A 19,060-nucleotide genomic window follows, 5' to 3' on the forward strand; every position below is an offset into this window, starting at 1 on the left:
AGAAGTGAGCGACACGTCACTGGCTGCGCCCGCGCAGAGCTCACCTTTACTTCGTGTAGCGCTTTTGATATATCTTGATATAACACGAATAGATTATTAAATGCCTTCGATATTGTGTATAGTTCTTGGTACGTTTGTTATGTGAGATATTTTTTTTAACCGACTTCTGTAAGAAAAGAAGGTTATCAATTCAACAGTTTTATTTTTATTTTTTTTATGTTTGTTACCTCATAACTTTTGACTGGGTCAACCGATTGAATTTTTTTTTTTATTTTAATTATCTGATTGTAATTACTATATGTATTGTTGTAACACCAAAGATACAAATGAATATTGTAATATTTAGATGGTAGTGTATATTCCGCACACATGAGGGTAGACAGAGGAAACCTAGTGTTAAGACACTCCGCCTCCAATTTCCGCCAAATTTTGGAGGCATTGCGTGTTGAATGGTGGAATTTAATGCCGCGCTTTACCTAGATAACAGAGCAAAGAAATGGAATTATAAATTTGAATAAATATTCCATTTTCTCGACTGGGAATCGAACCCACAACAAGTCACATTTACAGTCACACTCTATGCAGTTGCGCCTCGACTGGCCTCTATTAGACTAGATAATGTTATTTATATTTCAAACTTGACGATAAACTCTTGAATTTTTTTGAATATTTTTATTATATCACATAATATTTATTTTTCCAGAGAAAAATAATAATAATTAATTAATAAATATTAATAATAAAGTATTAAATAGTATCAATCCGCGTAACTCCGTCGACATCCCGTGGTACGGCCTCGATATTCGGTAGACGCACACAACCTCACAATATTCCACATTCACGCATCATTCAAATCCACATTCGTGTTAGATTTATTCGCCAGTTATTGCAAAAAAAAAGTTTCCCTTTTAATTAGTACTTAAAATCTTTTAAGTTTTTTATATTAATAGAAATTAATAGTATATTTTATCATTCATATAATAATGGTTAATTGTAATTAATATACTTGAGGACCAGGCCAGTCGTGGCAGGTGGCCAGAAGCGTGTAATCGTAAATCCGACAGGTTGTGAATTCGATTCCCACTCGAGGATATGGAACATTTAATATTTTCATTTCCTCGCTCAGGTAACGAGGCGAAGCGTGGCGTTTAATTCCGCCACTTAACACACAATTTTCCCAGAATTCAGCGGAATTTGGGAATGGGAAATGTTTTAACTCAACGTGCTCAGGTTCCCTCAGCCTACCCTGCTATGCACGGGATACAGTGTCATGCTAAAAAATATATACACAAGGTAGATAGGTGCAATACCTGTTTGAAATTTTAATCAAGAATCCATTCATGGCGAATTGGCGTTGCCGATTTTTTAATAAAAAGGTAACAATATTAATTGCGAAACTGCTATATAAAAATTGTTTAAAAATTTTAAACGTGTCGTTTTAGTGTCACGCTGTATCCCACACACAGTAGTGTAAACAAACCTAGTGTTAATACACTCCGTTCCCCATTTTTGCCATATCCCGAATTCATCTCATAATTCTCTATCTCTCGCAAAAAAATGTGAAGAATGTAGTCATATTAATAATCCATTACGATCGATCCATTATGACAAGTTCATGTCATAATCGAATATTACTCAAAAAGTAGAAATGTCTATTAATGTTTTGTCGTTTTCCAGTTATTTCGACACCGTCGCGCGTGTCGATTGTCGATTCTAATAGAAAATTGAGAAACCGAAACCTCGAGATTAAATATGCATGTTATTTTAAACACGCACCTGTACCTGTACGAACAATTTGTTAATATTCGTAATAGATGTTATACATATATTTTTACTGCTTAACACTGTATCTTTCATTTAGCTGAGTAAGCAGTTTCGCAAGTTGAAACGTAATATATTGAAAATTGGGTGGAAAGTGAGAACGGTGTGCTAATCATTAGGTTCCCTCTATCTAACGGGATGCGGGATAAAACGAGATATTTGTTTGTATAAGCTGTTGAAACTACTTAAGACACTTTCCTGGCCGCTTCCTGCCAAATACTAGAGGCGTTTCCTGAGTTATTGGTATGTAAAAAAAATATAAGTAGGCGAAAGCTACTAATTTCATTGCAATATCTAAAACCGGACAGAGAACCCAGTCACTTTTTGCTTATTTTTATACATTGCGTGTTTAATAGCGGAACGCAATGCCCCGCTATAATAGACTAAATAATAAAAACAATTGAAGGTAGTCATTCTCCCAAGAAAGACACTTGCCCAACAGGCCGTAAAAATAACCATAAAACTATTAAATAACGAGGTAAGGCGCGGCGTCAGGGTCCGCCACTCAGTGCCTCCAGAATTCAACAGAAAATGGGAAACGAAAGTGTCTTAATGGTAACGGAATGTCTTAACACTGGGTTCCCAGGTACCCTCTGTTATGTGAAGCAAAAAAATATATTAAGGTGCATAATTTTATTCTAATCCTTCTTACATAATTTATTATTAATAATAATCAATAATAAAAATATAACTTTCTTAAGTATTAAGCAATTTTCTCAAATAACTCATCTAGCAATCGATGATAAAAACTTATCTACTCTTTTCTAATAGATAAAGCATTCTTAAAGAAAGATTTCATAATATGTAGGTATATAATCTCATTTATTTGATTTTCCACGTTCTTATAAACGAAGCGCGGAGTTAAGTTTCGCATCTCGACACGCAATTTACCCAAAATTGAGCAGTTAATATTTAGGGTATAGAGGGAACCTATACAATTACGATTAGATTTTTTATATTTGTCTCTTAAACTCGAGTTAATACACTCTGCCGAATTATAAAGGTATAGCGTGTTGGGTGCGGAACTCAAACCTGGGCTTTGCCTAATTAGATACCAGAGCGAAAAAATGCAAAATATTTAATTCATTTCATCGAGTGGGAATCGAACCCACGTCCTTTCGCGTAGACTGGTACGCAAATATAATATATATCGTTGCACGAAAGTAATTAACATAAACGTCAAAGGCAATGATGTGTCTAATTTCTCGCCGTCCATTACAGTGACATATTGAAGTACCAAATTACGTTGAACTTAACTGTTTATCATTTCTAAATAACTAAATAATAGTTTACTAGTGACGCTCAAGTTAAAATTTCTTTTATATATTTTACGTTTTTTTTTTAAGTAGATATTATATTTTAAGTATTACAGATAGCTATCTAAATATAATCAAATTCAATATACCTACAGTTCGAACGATTCGTGGTCGCTCTAAAGTTGAAAGTAGCTGTAAATAGCTGCGCAAATTTTATTTTACGATTTTTCTTACTTCTTAAAATTGTTTTACCGAGTGAACAATGCGCAATAGTTTAGAAACTAACTTCAGGGCGGCCTCGACTTGTTGATCGTAGTGTAAAAACATCTCCTTTTCTTATAAAAGAAAGTAGTTGTAAATCGACTGAGAAACAAAATGTATTTTAAATATTTAACTAAGTACATATGATGGGTCTATGTCCAGGCCTATGTCCAGCAGTGGACGAGGACAGGCTGATGATGATTATGATGATGATGATGATATGATGGCAGTCTCTAGACTCTGATCGTAGTCGCAATGGTTGTAAGTAAATTTAAACAGAAAGCAGCGTGTATTTTAACATTAATGCCCGTATTTATATATAATTCACTCATTATTTTCATCCAATATTTAATACTTTTATATATCATACACTTTTTATTATAAAGTTGTTATATTAAACCCATCCATATCCAAGCTATAGCGTATATCACTTAACTTCACTAAATTCATCAAATTAACATTCTTTATGCTCGAACATAAAATTTTAGAGCAATTTTAATCGGCAATAAAAAATGAGTACCACTGCTCTAGTCTCGTCTTGAGTAACGGATAGTTTAACCTGAGGCATCGAAATATTCACCTGTCAAGCATCGGATTTTTTCAATCTGAAGAAAGTTGCCATATGTGGGCCGCAACCTGTTGTGAACTCACTATGTATAACCGGTCTAGAAAAAAAGCATCGGTGATAAGTATTAAATACTAAAAATGTCATTGGAAATCGACAATAAATTTATGATTTAAAACATTATATTATATATTTTTTTTTCATTTTGAAAGCTTGATGCCAATCTTGACGCAGTGGTGCACTCGTACGATTGTAAAGTCGAGGTTGTGGGTTCGATTCGAGGAAATTAGTCTTATTTTACTATTTTTTATACTATTTGTAAAAAAAATGTTTATATGAAACGGAACAGTATATGGTTATAGAGCTGGTTGGCTAAGACGCGTTAAATTTTTTATACTTTTTTTTAAATATTTTCCTGACATTATTCAGTCATATTTAGAATATGAAAAGGCTTAATGTTAAATCTATCCCAGTCGCTATTACTCACATAAAGATAACTTATGTTCAATAAATATACTTATAATATTAACCAGTATCAATGTTAAAAGCCATGTATTTATGTTTGTATTCCGTCATTCTACCATATTTGTATAATAAAATATAACAAAAAATACCTAAAAAAGAATCACTAAAATTCTTGGCTTGACCTCCACTGTTGATACTTACGTGAAACACCTTCAATTTCTTTCATTTTATCCGCCATTACTGTATTTCCAAATAAACATGTAAAATGGGTTACAGATAAAAAATGAAAATATCAACATCGAGCTGCACTCGTTCAATAAAACACACACTCAACTTATTTATAAACATATTTTAATTATTTGACACCGTCAACTTATAAATTTCGTATTATTTACCAATAAATCTTACATTTTTAACATTCTACAAGATAAACATAAAAAAATCATTAGAATATATTGTGTGGACATTGTTGCGATCACGAGAACCCAAAAAAAAAACGTGTGACATATTCATTATAAATGGCGGAATATTACAAGCATTACTTTAAATTAAATTGCAAAAAAAAAATCTTTAACGAGAAAATTTCGAGAACATTCGAATCGAATCGAAAAAAGAATGATTTCTTGCAATAATAAGTATTTTTTTAACCATTTGAACGAGCAATATTCCTCAATTTACAGAACATTTTATATCTAGTACCTCAACAGCACTATGACTAGCATTGTAACGCGATGACACATGATGCCATAATAATAGAATATATAAAAAAAAACTTCTCTCATAGCTAACATAAAGCCGGTTCGATTTTTTTATATTCCTGAAGGTCAAATAAATAACGAACCACGCTAGAAAAAAAAGGAGTAAAACGGCTTTACTAATATCTATGAAAGAAATTTAAGGAATGATTACATTTGCCTTAACGCTAACGAACGGTTACGTTCACAATAACTTAATAACAACAACCAATTATATATGGATGTACTATAATCCAATACTTCGTGTGATAAGGACCGTTATCAATTGAGGCACACGGAACGGTCCGCGAGTGATATCTAGTCTATGAAAGTGTAAACTTTCGATCAAAAAATGTTACTTAGTTGTTAGTGTTCTATAAAACGGCTCTAGTCCAACTATTAGTACTATTATTTAGAAGAGTCTCAGCTAGTTTCAATAGATCTAGAATTCAATTAAATATATCTATTTAGAGAAAAATTTGGTTTATTTTATTGTCTAACATCTAATTGTGTAATATCTTGACACTTCCCGAGTTAGAATTAAAACGATCTCCGAAATCTGATACACCCAATGTAGCTACTGTCATATAATAAAAATATCAAATTACTGATAGGCCCTTTAATTGTATCTAAATATAAAATGATAATGAAAAAAACGATAAAACTTTGCATGGAATTAAGAAAACTTTTACTATAGTGTTTCAAAATCAAGAAAACAAGAGAATGTCTATACAAGCATATATTTGAATTAGAAATCAATATTTAAAATTAGTTTAGATACTTTAGGAACAGTTCAATTGCAAATCATATTGATAAAATAGAAATATGTAGTTTCATTAAAATTTCAATTAACAATAGTAGGCATTGCGAGTTGTGACCACTAAATTCCTTATTGAATTAGCCGTCGAAGCTTTTCGTTCTCAGAATTCTGAACAATGTACATTTGAGCACCAAAGAGAGCCATCTGTAAAGATTTTCCACATTTTAAATAACGTCAAGTACAAAATGACATGCACTGCATATGCAAATATGCTTGACGTGTTTTTAAGTGTTTGACAGTTGTTCAATGGAACATATTCCCACTATAATAATAAAAATATATTATTAAATCGACATCAAAATTTGGAATGTATTTTTTTCTTTCAATAATCACATAAGTTAACGCCCACTCCAAAAAAATATAATATCGTCGACTTAGTGGGTACAGCTGCTAAAATCATTTTTTGTCTTTTCGTTATTTGTACATTTTTATACCATTCGAAAGTACATAAAGAATAATACAAAATTTACCTGTATTTTACTTCACATAATAGAGAATAAAAATCAATTTTCGAAATTGTAAAAATCTTCTGATAATACATACATATATATTCATAGTTTTTTTAAATACATTTTTTGTCTCTCAAGATAATTTGCTAAATAGGCTATTAACAGGTTAACACTCTAAGGCGACGATATATTTTTTTATTACCTTTACATATTTTTATTGAAGGATTTTATTAGTCTTATTTAAGATGCAATTGTCAAAATAAATTCAACGCCCTTGTCCATGCCTTAGTTTTGCGAATGAGCAAGTAATTTACAAAATCGATACAAGACTCGCTCCATTCGATTACGTAACAAATTACCGAATATTTTATTAATTCGTTTCCGATAGCAACACACGACCAAAATGGTCATAATATTTTTCTTATGATATAAAAAAGTAAGAAAACCTCTACTGTTTCTAGATATAAAGTTTTCATGCCAATTGTTAAAAGTTAATGTTAACAGCATCCGCACATTGTAGACATTTAGATGTATTATATTGAAAATTCTATCAGAAATCGATGGAAAACCCATTATTTTCTAGAATGTCTACAATGTGAGTGATACTCTTCTATTCCCCAATACCAATTAGACATACACTATTGTTAACTAACAACAGATAAACTTACAATTAAAGTTATATATACTATAATTGAACTTCGATTAACATGCAATAATTATCGAGTAACCTTTAAATATGTATTAGTGACGTAACCATAAAATATCTACACAAAATCGATACAGATATAATATCAACTTTCTGTCAAACTTACGTCACTAATAAGAACAAGTTGCATCATTCGAAGCCAGAACAATTCATAAAATTAAAAAAAAATAAGAAATCACAGAATTTTTTTGTCAAAATAAAACACTTTACGTTAGATATCTATTGAAAATTTAAATATTTATACTGCATATACGCATTTCCATTTTGTTAAGGCAAATAAAATTCAATGTGTGCAAGAATAAACAGATTTTAAACAAATTTATACATCATGTATAAAGATTATATTGTATAACACCATATATAAAGTCCAATACACTCTATCCAAACATGAGTTTCACACATACACAGCCCTATATAATATTGGTCATTTCTCACATTATTGATATATACTTATGTAGAACCAACAATGTATAAGAAAATAAATAAATTAGTCAACGCTTTAGAAATAAAATGGCATTAAAATCATAAAATTATTTTAAATATTAGACACCTATGTTTATGTCAATTATGCTTTTCAAGAACAATCATATAACTCTAATGAAATAATGATAGTCTAAACTAAGCAAATTAGATTTATTAGTAATTTATTATAATTGTGATATTTGTAAACAAGAAATTTAAATAATCAACCAATTTCGCGATTTTTTTTTTATTTTAAAGCATTATTATAAAACAAATATATTTTTTAAATTAAACCTATCCACTTGCAGTTACAGACAAATTATGATATTTGTGGTCACAATGCCTCAGCCATAGCCCAAGTAACATTTTCAAAATGTTTATGAAACAATGAAACATTTCGTTATCATTGAAATTAATATTTTCATCCCAATATAACAAATTACGTCCATAATCTTTGTAAGAAACAATTTTTTTAAATATTTTTAGCAAATTCTTGCCTAAAAATGATTCAGTTTGCTCACCATCACTCTCGCTACAAATCCTACAGTTACATGTTCTATCTAAAACTACTGAAATGGAAGAATCTATTAGTTTATTCGTATCATTGTTTGTAATACTGTCAGAATTCGCCATTTCTGTTATAATTATCTTGGGAAGTTTGCGATCTTTTGATTTAGAAATAGGAGTTGAAAAGTTGCTTCGAAGTTTACGAAGGTTATTTATAGCTTGTGTATCGCATTTTATTTCTATATCTTTAGACCTCGAACTCACGTTTTCCTCGTATGAACCACGTCCAAAAACGAATTTGTTTTGATGATGACGTATGTCATCACAACTCTTAACATTATCTGAATTTACTTTTTTAAGCACTTCCTTTCTTAGATTAATATTGGGATTTTCATGCCACACGTTAGTGATGACACCAAATCTTCGCTGGCGTACGTTTTGATTGACATTATCTTCAATTTTATCCTTTCCACTGTACGATACGCTTCTATGAATTGGCACACTTACTTGCAGTCTATGCATGTCGATCTCTGTATCGACCCTCTCCAAATGCTCATCAGAACTCTTTGGAGAATCTCTATACTCGTCGAAATTTTTGAACGAGTAAGTTTTTTGCAGTTTCCTTATCTGAGGATTAACCTTTCCACTATCGGATTCCATTCCTTTGTAACTTTCTCTGAGCACCGTAAGCGCTGAACTATTTCCGTACAAATTAGTCACATCCACGGATACGTGTCGACTTCTCACGTTTGGAGAAGCTGGTATATCCTCAAAACTTCTATACTGTTCGAGTCGCAAACTCGAACTGCCTTCCGCCGGGCCTATCGTCCAAAACACATCCTCATGACTGTCCGTACATTCTGAAAGAGTATTCAAATAGTTGACTATATCTAGTCCACGATCTAGGGAGATAGATTTCTGGAGCGGTATATCGTGTTCGAATCTGAAATCAGTATCGTACTCTTCCTTCTCATCAAATTTGTTTCCGAGCCACGAGTCGACTTCGCAATTGTTCAGGTTGAGCTGCAAGAGTTCCTGTCGGAGGTCTACGTGTTGCGTTGTGTGTCTGATTTCCGAGAAGCGTCTAAATAGTGTCTGTTGTGTGTGTGTGGATGTGTTGGTGTCAGTGTCGGAGTGTCTACGCGGGGGCGGAGGCGGGTCCGGCGTGCGCGGCTCCCTTGCGCGCCGATAGCGGGCGCGGGAACCCGCCCACGGCGATATCAGACTCAGCAAAGAGCTTGCGAAAACTGCGGACCGATATACTTTCTTAGTTCACTATTAAATTTATTTTTTAACTTCACGCTGTATCCCGCATATAGCAGGATAGGCTTTGGAAACTTAAGTGTTAACAAGACACACCGTTCCCACATTTCCGCCCAATTATCAAGACAGTGCGTGCTTATTGGCGAAACTGAATACCGCAAAGTACGCACTGTCTCGAAAAATAAATTTTATTACTTTTATTTTCTCAATAGATTTTATTTTAACTAAGTTTGTAACGTGAAGTACCTAAATACTAATTTTACATTTGTAAGCGTTGTGATATTAGAGTTGGTAAAGCTTTCAGCATTATGTGTGTTATAGATTTTGCATAATTCATAGGAATTTACAGTTTTATATAAATTAAGTAATAAAATAACTTCCTAACCAAATATCTATCCATGCCAAAAAAATATATCAACTCTAATAACATCAATATCAACATTATCTATATGAAGTATCGCAAAAACACAAGAAGAAAAAAAAATTAAAAAAACCGAATTTACTTTGAATACCTTGATTCCAAAAATCAGTACCAAGGGCCGAAAGAGATCTTCGGCGGTGGCGACCGGTGACCTTCGTGACGGGAAGTCAGCGCCAACCGGAACCTACCCACGAAAATCAGGGACGAGGACGAAAACAACAAAATTATAAAAAAAAAAAAGCTAGGTTTTCCGTATCTATAGATATAATCAAACATTTAACTGATTGTTGTATGTACATGGAAGATTTGAGGAAAACTATTAACTATATATTTTTTGTCTGTTTGTCTGTGCGTTTGTGATAATTTTAGACACAATTTAACCGATTTAAATCCAGTTGAATTTTGTCATTTTTTTTACATTTAGTGTTTATTTTAAAAAAGTTATATTAAATTAAATAATTTTGTTCGATACAATTGCTATATATAGCTGTTTTATTGAATAAGCTATAATTTGAAATTGTCCTTAAAAATGAAAATGCTATTAGAACACGAAAGCAATTCAAATTAGTAAATAAATAATCGTGTAGTTAAAGCGGGCGAAGCCGCAAACATGTTACTAGTTTACAATAAATGAGATAATGGTTTTAGCAAACCACGTTTAGACGGTTATTGAATTATGATTAAAAATGACGGTAATATGTAAAGGGACAAATGAACGAAATGCTGATTAATATTAACAATAATATAAAATATCAACCGAGATTACTACAAAGGAGATTAAACATTGGTAAGTAATGACATTTATTATATTTAAAAACGATAAACTCGTGTAAAATCCAAAAAAAAAATTAAAAATTATATAAAAGATAAAATTTTTAGCACTAGCTTGCTACCACTGGCAAGTCAAAAAAAACCTATCAAAATCTGCTATAAAAAAATAAACATTTAAAACAATGTAAAGGAAGTGGGGGTCAAGCGATAAGCGACAGTGTATTTTACTTCCATGCGATTCCGTGCGTCGTGCATAGTGTTACGATGACTCCATAGTTTAGAGATCTCTTTCGGCCCTGGTCGCATTTTGCCGTACATTTTAAACAATAACGCACCTAAAAACAATCGACATAATTTTGATATAAATAATAAGCCAGAAATCGTGAATCATGCGTTTTTTTTTTTAATAAATAAACCAAAAAAAATAGGAAAAATGTACCAGAACCAATTGGAAGCGGGGTGTATTTGTTTTTAATTTTTGAAATAAATATTTTGAAAGCCAGTTGTGTCAATTTATAATAAATGATTATGTACATAAAAATGTGCATTTTGAAAATAGATTCAGCTTGAAGCAATACATCGTATATATATTATATTAGCTATATCGTAGTTATATATTATATTAGCTTGTTTGCTTAAAACAATAAGTTAAGAGTTAAGTTCATATTTTAAAGTATAATTTGATATAAAAATATAATTATAAAAATAACATACAAATATAATAAATTGAAAAGAAATGCGCAAGCGACCTTATTTAATACAGTATATTAATGAATAATTTTCTTTTTATATAATTACAATTATTTATCAGTCGATAGAAAGCAAAGTAACGCATCACTAAAAAGAGGAAAAGACACGTAAAGCTAAAAAAGAAATACATAAAACCATAAGGCAGACATGTTAATTTAATGAATATAAAGGTTTTTAATACAATATGTAATGAAAGCTTATAGTATTTGCATGCATTAGTAAATGATTTAACCTAATATCCCATATATTGTTATTTTATCCCAAACATGCATATTTCACAGGAAAATTAAATACTGCATACAAACAATCAGTATAATTAAACATAGATAAATAAAACAAGGAAACATTAAATAAATAAATGCAGTGTTTATTTTCCTGTTACCCATTACTTCTATGTATGTAATATCACATATGTTCTATTTTCAAAAATAAATATCGAATTATTATTGAAATTAAAAATTCAATCGATTCCAGTTTTAATATATAGCAATCGGATAAGTTTATTCTTTGTTTATTTATTTTTTTCAATAATTAAGCGAAGATTTAATATTATTTTTATTTACTGTTTTCGGACACAGTCGAAAAAAGTCTAACTAAAAAAGTGAATAGTATTTCTTTAAGCATATAATATATTAAATATCTTAGTGTTGTATATTTTTAAATATTAGATAGACCTAAACAACTGCGTCAAGAAGTATAGCCATATTCTTTATATTTTTTTAAGAAAATATTTTCAATCACTCTATTCAAACAGTTTAACGTATTTCATATATATCTTTTAAGTGAATCCTAAATAAATTACCAATCAATTTGAAATACCATCAACGCAAAAAACATGGCAACACTTAACTCTATAACGTCCTTATATATACAAAAAAATAATAATGAAACAAAATATATTTTAGAAAATATATAAAAGTTTGGGCGAAGCAGGAACCCGCGGCTATTGTTAACCATCCCAACGCTTTGACCACTAATTTTCTTATTCTCCCTATCATCTCTGATGCTAAGTTCGAAGATGCTCGTTTGGACGGTTACCAAGAGCCGCCGCCGATTCAAATCCTGCTACATTATTTTTTATACGTTTTCTAATATATTTTTCTATCCTTGGAATAGATTAAAACTTCAAAGAAATACTATAATATACTCACAACTTCCTAATCCCGCTTTGTCTCTTCCAGGGTGCGTCGTCGGGCTCCGCCGGTAAGGGTCCCTGGACCGGAGCCTCGTCTTCCTCTGCTACTGATGTGCTTAATGACGGCGATGTGTCCGAGCTGCTGTTTTATATACATGAAAAAAAAATCTCAATCAAAAAATATTCTTTGTTGAATTAGGCCAAACACTTTGATATCATAAGTTATATGAAAATGTCAGTAACGTCAGTTCTACTGGAAGCTACCACCCGTTTTAAAGCCAGTTCTGCTGGCAAGAAACTCAACTAATGTTCTTTTCAAAAAATAATTTCATCATCATAACTTCCCGAGTTAATTTTCTTATAGCAGGGTAGGACAAGGCAGGGGGGAACCTTGTGTTAAAACACTCTGTTCCCCATACTAACCTATCCGGCTGCGGCTCAGGCTGCAACGCCTGCAACTGCTCCTCAGCGCGGTTCAACTTCAACTTCAGTTCATTCCTTTCGTGTAATATATCGCGAAGTTCGCGCACGCTGTATATAGGCTTCGACGATTGGTCCTCGTCGTCCCCCTCGGCTAGCGCTAGCCCGCATGATGTGCACTTCTTAAATATATAAGTATATTAATATTTAATATATTTTTTTTTCAGTTCCACGCTGTATTACGCATAGAACAGGGTAGATCGAGGGAACCTAGTGATAATATATATAGTTTCATCTGAATCTTTAAGATAGTGGAGACAATGTAGACAGTCAAGTTGCAGAACTCAACGCTGCCTTTTGTCTTGTTATCAGAGCGAAAAAATTAAAATATTATATAAAAATATATTTAATATTTTTTAATGAAACAAAAAATATTAAATATTATATTCCCGAGTGGGAATCGAACCCACAACTGTAGCGTTTATATTGACACGCTTGTACCACTACGCCACGAAAAACATTAAGCTATTATTAGAAAATAATAAAAATCTTTGCACATTATCTTCGATCGCGATGCTTAAGTCCAAAATACAGTACTTAAGTCTTGTCTTGAGTCTCGATCTTGATAGCGATGGCACTTCTGTGTGATTTTTATCATATGAAATTACGTCACGCTCCACGCTTGCTTACTTTCCTCATAGCAATTGTTTGGCGACATTATTTTATATTTATAATATACTTGCATCTACAATTATATGAATTAATAACTTTTAGTGCAATTTTCTTAGTGTTTTAGCAAAACATGTCTTTCCTCATCTTTCTATCAAATAATATAAAATAGCTTTTATGTTATTTGATAGATAGATCAGATCGAGGCCGTCGTCGCGCAGAAAACAAGGGTACCGTAACCGTTGTGGATTCAATTTTCACACGAGGGAATGAATTATTATTTATTCATATTTTCATTTCTTCGCTCTGGCATCAAGGCAAACCAACCCGGCGTTGTGTTCCGCGAACACACAATGCTTCGAAAATTCGACGGGATTGGTGAACGGAGTGTCTTAACAATTTGTTCCCTCTGCCCATCCTGCTATGTGCAGGATACCGATAGAAAGATAAAATAGTTTATTTTGTTTTAACTGTTGTTTTTAAAGCCTTTTAAAGTTTTAAGTGTTGTATATTTGAATATGAACCTGCTATATGTGGGGTACAGCAAGAAGCTTACAAGAAATACTATGTATTTGATGACCGGAGACATTAGGGGATTAAAATCCTACTGGAGCAAATGTTTAACCCTTAAATGCATGGATTTTTTTATTGTGATAAGAAAAATATATGTTATATATATATGGGTAACAAATACGGGAAAAATAGTAAAATAAATATTTATGTAATACTATCATAAATATTTATCAAAAAACGTATGGTATCATTTTTGATACAACATGCGTTTAATATCTAATCAAGTATTCACGGCCCTAAGAGATTTTGGTTTTTTGATAAGGTGTTTTCTATTTTCAGGAATAATGAAAAATGTTTGCAAAGTAATGAATTATTTATTAGGTATAAGTAATTAAATGTGGAACTTGTTAAAACAGTCAGAATTTTTTTTTGAACACATAAAAACTTTGCATTTTTCACATTTGATGCTGCTTAGCAGCTTAGCGCATGCGATCATCCGTGCGTATTTGTTTGTGGTCAGTACCATCGTGTATAATGTCTGTTGATGGCACTACCTGAAGGGTATTCCTCCGCTTAGGAGCTGGTTCCTCTATAGTACCATTAAGAATACTACTACTACTACTACTTGGTCGACCTCTTGCAGGTTGGGTGTGGATTTTATATTTACATAGAACATCTGCAAGTTCTGTTCTAAACTCTACTAAATTCAATATATATTTCGCAGCTATCTTCTTTTTATAGCAAACCTGCTTATATAAGACCCACGAATTTATAACCGTCAAGTCAAGAAGATGATGGAATAGTCTAATGTACCACTTCCTACTTTTCAGATTTGCAGATTCTGTATCTGCCCAAGTACGAGTCACTTGTTGTTGACTGTATACGGGCATAGTTTCAGATATGGGCCGAAAGCCCATTTTTTGGGTTTTGGTACACAGACATGAAGATGAATACCCCCATATATTTACGTATTTCAACGTCAGTTACACAATCAGGACGATCTGGTTGCTTTTGAACGGAGTATCTGTTCGATTCTTCAGTTATATTGCTGATGAAATCCGGAGTAAAATAATAGGAGAAGAATTGAAAAGGCGTTTCTAGTGTCATTATTCATGCAGGAAGATCATTACAATCTTGAAATCGAATATTATCTTCTTGGGATATAAATGACTGCTTTTTTCATATAAGCCTTTGCACATCAATAGCTTCATGAATTGGTTCGCTACCACTACTAGTATTATTGTGTATACCTGGCACAGGGTCTTCAATTAAAGGAGGATCTTCTATCACAGGAGGGTCTTGCACATCGGCTTGAGGTTCAAATTGCTCACCATCTTCAATTACCGCTCGCAGCTCTGCAGTAGTTAGAATTTCTTCAAAATCGTTTTCATCTACTTCATTACCGTCGTCGGATAAGTAACCACCTTCTAACTGGCTTAAATAATCTTCAATATCCTTATCGGCAATTCTTTTACGTTCCATTCTAAAACAAAATACATAAAAAGCTCAAGCCCGCAACCAAGCGAAAATGTAAACAAGTCAAAGTCCGAAATGCATGATGTCTCATTTTTGATACAAGCAAAAGAAATGCTTTTATTATTTATAATATAAAATTCAAATGTAAAATATTATGGTACCATGCAATCAAAGTACTTACCTACGATAAAATATTTTTTTTATCTGGATTAGCTTCAAGATTCATTCAATAACACCTGATGAAAACTTTCAAATTCACTTGTTGTTGAAACTTGTAACGGACAGCGAACAATGACATATGAACGCATAATAAAAAGGCGGACCAATCACAATGCTTTACTTTTTCGTTCAGAAACTACTATTCGTTTATATTATAAGTCAAAATTATACGTAGTAAAAATTTTAAGGGCTCTGAATCGTGTAAAACTTTCTGTTTCGTTTTTGATACAATATGCATTTAAGGGTTAAATTAAAATTAAAGGGATTGTGGTATTTGATTAACTTCCTTTCTGTATTTCGGACCAACCAAATTAAAACAAAAAGTTTTTAATTGCTTAAAGGTAGTCTTAATAAAAAATATAATTTTACTTCCTTTATACATACATACATAAATATTTTAAAAATTATAGAAAACTACGAATTAAAACTAAGTTGCATAATGACTTAAAATGTTAAATATTTAAATTGAAGTAAGTAGAAATATATGTATGTATGTACATACATTTTAATACATTATAGACTAGCTGTGAACAATTGCTTCCGTCTATATGCGTATTTATAAACTCATCAGATAACGAGTGACAGTTAGTTGACTTTTGTAAGATTTATTATCCTTTCTTTAATATATTTAATGCAATATACAACGTAGAATTTGTGGATTTCTTGTTGCAATTTAGTATATTTATTTTCAGTTTTACATTGTATCCCGCATGTACCAAATTAGGCAGAGGAAGCCTAGTGTTAAGACACTCCGTTTCTCACTTTCCACGGAATTAAAATATAAATTTAGATAAATATTTAATTGCCTCTAGTGAGAATCGTACCCACAACCTATCGCGTTTATATTCACACGCTTGTGTTTAATTTATAATGACGGCAAAACATAGGTCCAATGTTCATTAAAATATTATATTAAAATTAAGGTAAACAAGTAGTAACGCACTGAAGCGTACAAATTTAATTGCAATAAATATACATATATGTTACGGACAATGTGTATAATTATAGAATTATTCTATACAATACATCGGCAATGTATAGAATACCAAAATGTAGGTAATGTATGAATTATTATTAATATGATACTTCATTTGGGTACTCTATAAAATAACTAAATGTATTCATGTATAAGAAAAATATAAGAAAAAGCAAGGGGGGACGATTCCATGCCCCATAGGGGGCCACCCCACAGGCAGCCACATAGTGCCTGCATATTTTCAGGGACAGAGTACCCTCTTCCTTACCCACCCGGCGTCGCTGTAAAGGCCAATAGGGCTAACAGCATTAACCTCAAGACCGAAAAAAAAAAAAAGACGATTCCTTCACGCTGAGACAAGACATTCCGTTCCCCACTCTCTGCCGAATTCTGGAGGCATTGCGTGTTGAGTGGCAGAACCCAAGGCCGCGATGTGCGGCCGCGACACTAGAGCGAAGAAATGTAAATATAAACGTAAATAAATATTCCACTTCCTCGAGTGGGGATCGAACCTACACCCTTGTGCCGCTCACATTTACATACCTTGTTGTGTGCATCGGATTGTTGAAGGGCGGTTATGTCGCGCTGCTGGGACTGGACTATGGCAGTCAACTCTGTACGTTCTTCGCACACTAAGCGCATCTATAATAAGAAATGCAAAATTAATTCTCAATCATATTCTAAATTACGTCGATATTATTTTATTGTCAAATTAAATAAACTTTCTAAACTTCGAAAGAAAGTAATCAAAAACAAGAAATATCCTAAAATCAAATACGCGCAGTTATCTACAGCTAACTTCAGGATGAAATTCTTTGCAATAATTTAGTCCAATCATAACTAAAAGAAAAACAGATGTAAATGAAAAAAAAAAAACAAAAATAAATCTTTATTTATGATATTTTACTTTTCTTACACTATCATTATAATTAAAAATAATTAACATTTTCATAATTAACTAATCTAAATAAAAAGACATTAGCGAAGAGCAAATAAAGAGATTTAAGTACATATTCTAATGAGGCAAGTACCTGACTTTGAAGCTGCTTGTGTTTCCGTCCGAGGTCGCGGCTAACCTGAGTTAATTTCTCCACTTGACTCGTCAACTGTAATTCATCCAGAATGGCCATTTTATATTTTAGAAAAAAATAGAAATCTTGCAAAAAAAATGAGTTAAATTAATTTAAAATACATATTATTGAAAATTTAAAAAACCGCGGCTATATAAATATAATTTACTATTTTAAACAGTAATGTTTGGTAACGATACAATCTTAAATGTGATAACTATAACGTAGTAGGCATATAAAGATAGTACTCTAGCTTTGCGGGAGATAAAAAACACTACATATTATATCTTTATGATTAGATACGTCAATCCTTATAATCCGAAATCATTTAGACACAAGGAAAAATTCAAATGGAGATTTTAGGCCAAAAAATCTAAACAAATTGCTATAATATACTGTTGTTTCAGTCGTCGATAAATCATTTAAGTAATAATGTTAAATAAATATTTAAACACTATTTACAGAGGAAGGTAGATTAAATTAACAATTAACAATAATATTTGCTTTAAAAGTAATGAATGGTTATTATTTAATTAATAATCAATATTGTAACATAATAGCTATAAGTTTATATCTCAGTTACCAAGACTCGTTTATATAAAATCGCTCTCAAATCTGAGATCGACCTTGAAATGCTGTTTTGATTCATAGATATATAATTTATGAATGAAAACGACATCTCAAGATCGATCTCAGACTTGAGAGCGGTTAATAAATACGGGCCTAAGTTATATTATAAATCTGTTATAATTCCAATTTAAATAGAAAGAAATTGGACAGATTTACACAAGGAAAAGAAAGCAATGCATTGGATTTAGCAACCTATAACGCAGTGTTTCAGCAATTAAATCGTCTCTTCATCAGTGAACAAATCGAAAATTATAAAATTTAATCTAACATGTAATAAATAAATAAAAATAATAATAAATATAAATAAACAAAAAATAATAATAATAATGTATTTTTTAATAAAACATTCATTTATGATAGTAGTTATCAGTGGCCTTAACGTGTACCCTCCGTACAAGCGTGCTACTGTAAACACATGACTGCGACATATAATGGGTTTGATTCCGGCTCGAGGAAATAAAAAAAATAATATTTTCATTTCATCGCTACCGTAACAAGGCAAAGCGCGGCGTTCAGTTCCGCCACTCATCACGAAATACTGCCAAAATCCGAAGGAAAGTGGGGAACGGGAGTGCCTTAACACTACACAATGGGTTCCCAGATTCCTTCAGCCTATCGATTATTAATGTTTTAAGTGTAATCAATATATTGATTTACTTAATAATTTAGTACCTAGTAATAATGATAGTAATTTATTGAAT

The 19,060-nt window shown here is 31.8% G+C and overlaps 1 protein-coding gene across 9 annotated transcripts in view; it reads right to left on the reverse strand.

Annotated features, from left to right (window-relative positions):
- Positions 1-4,702: 4,702 nt before the first annotated feature.
- Positions 4,703-19,060, reverse strand: part of Rilpl (Rab interacting lysosomal protein like) — a 28,603-nt gene continuing 14,245 nt past the window's right edge. The window contains exons 4-9 of one of the 9 annotated variants that reach the window (XM_085197542.1): positions 17,691-17,765; positions 17,203-17,301; positions 12,810-12,985; positions 12,403-12,528; positions 9,822-9,914; positions 4,703-9,293 (exon numbers count right to left, since the gene is read on the reverse strand). In XM_085197542.1, coding sequence (XP_085053668.1) covers positions 9,836-9,914; positions 12,403-12,528; positions 12,810-12,985; positions 17,203-17,301; positions 17,691-17,765 — 555 coding nt within the window. In that variant the 3' untranslated portion in view covers positions 4,703-9,293; positions 9,822-9,835. Of the gene's footprint in view, positions 9,294-9,821; positions 9,915-10,805; positions 10,837-12,402; positions 12,529-12,809; positions 12,989-17,202; positions 17,302-17,690; positions 17,766-19,060 lie in introns of those variants that run through there. The other 8 variants (XM_085197532.1, XM_085197522.1, XM_085197513.1 and 5 more) reach the window with 8 other exon arrangements.

The sequence above is a fragment of the Heliconius melpomene genome, chromosome 2 (genome assembly GCF_056956725.1).
Source record: "Heliconius melpomene rosina isolate 202511_hmr_F chromosome 2, ASM5695672v1, whole genome shotgun sequence".
NCBI classification, from domain to species: Eukaryota; Metazoa; Arthropoda; class Insecta; order Lepidoptera; family Nymphalidae; genus Heliconius; species Heliconius melpomene.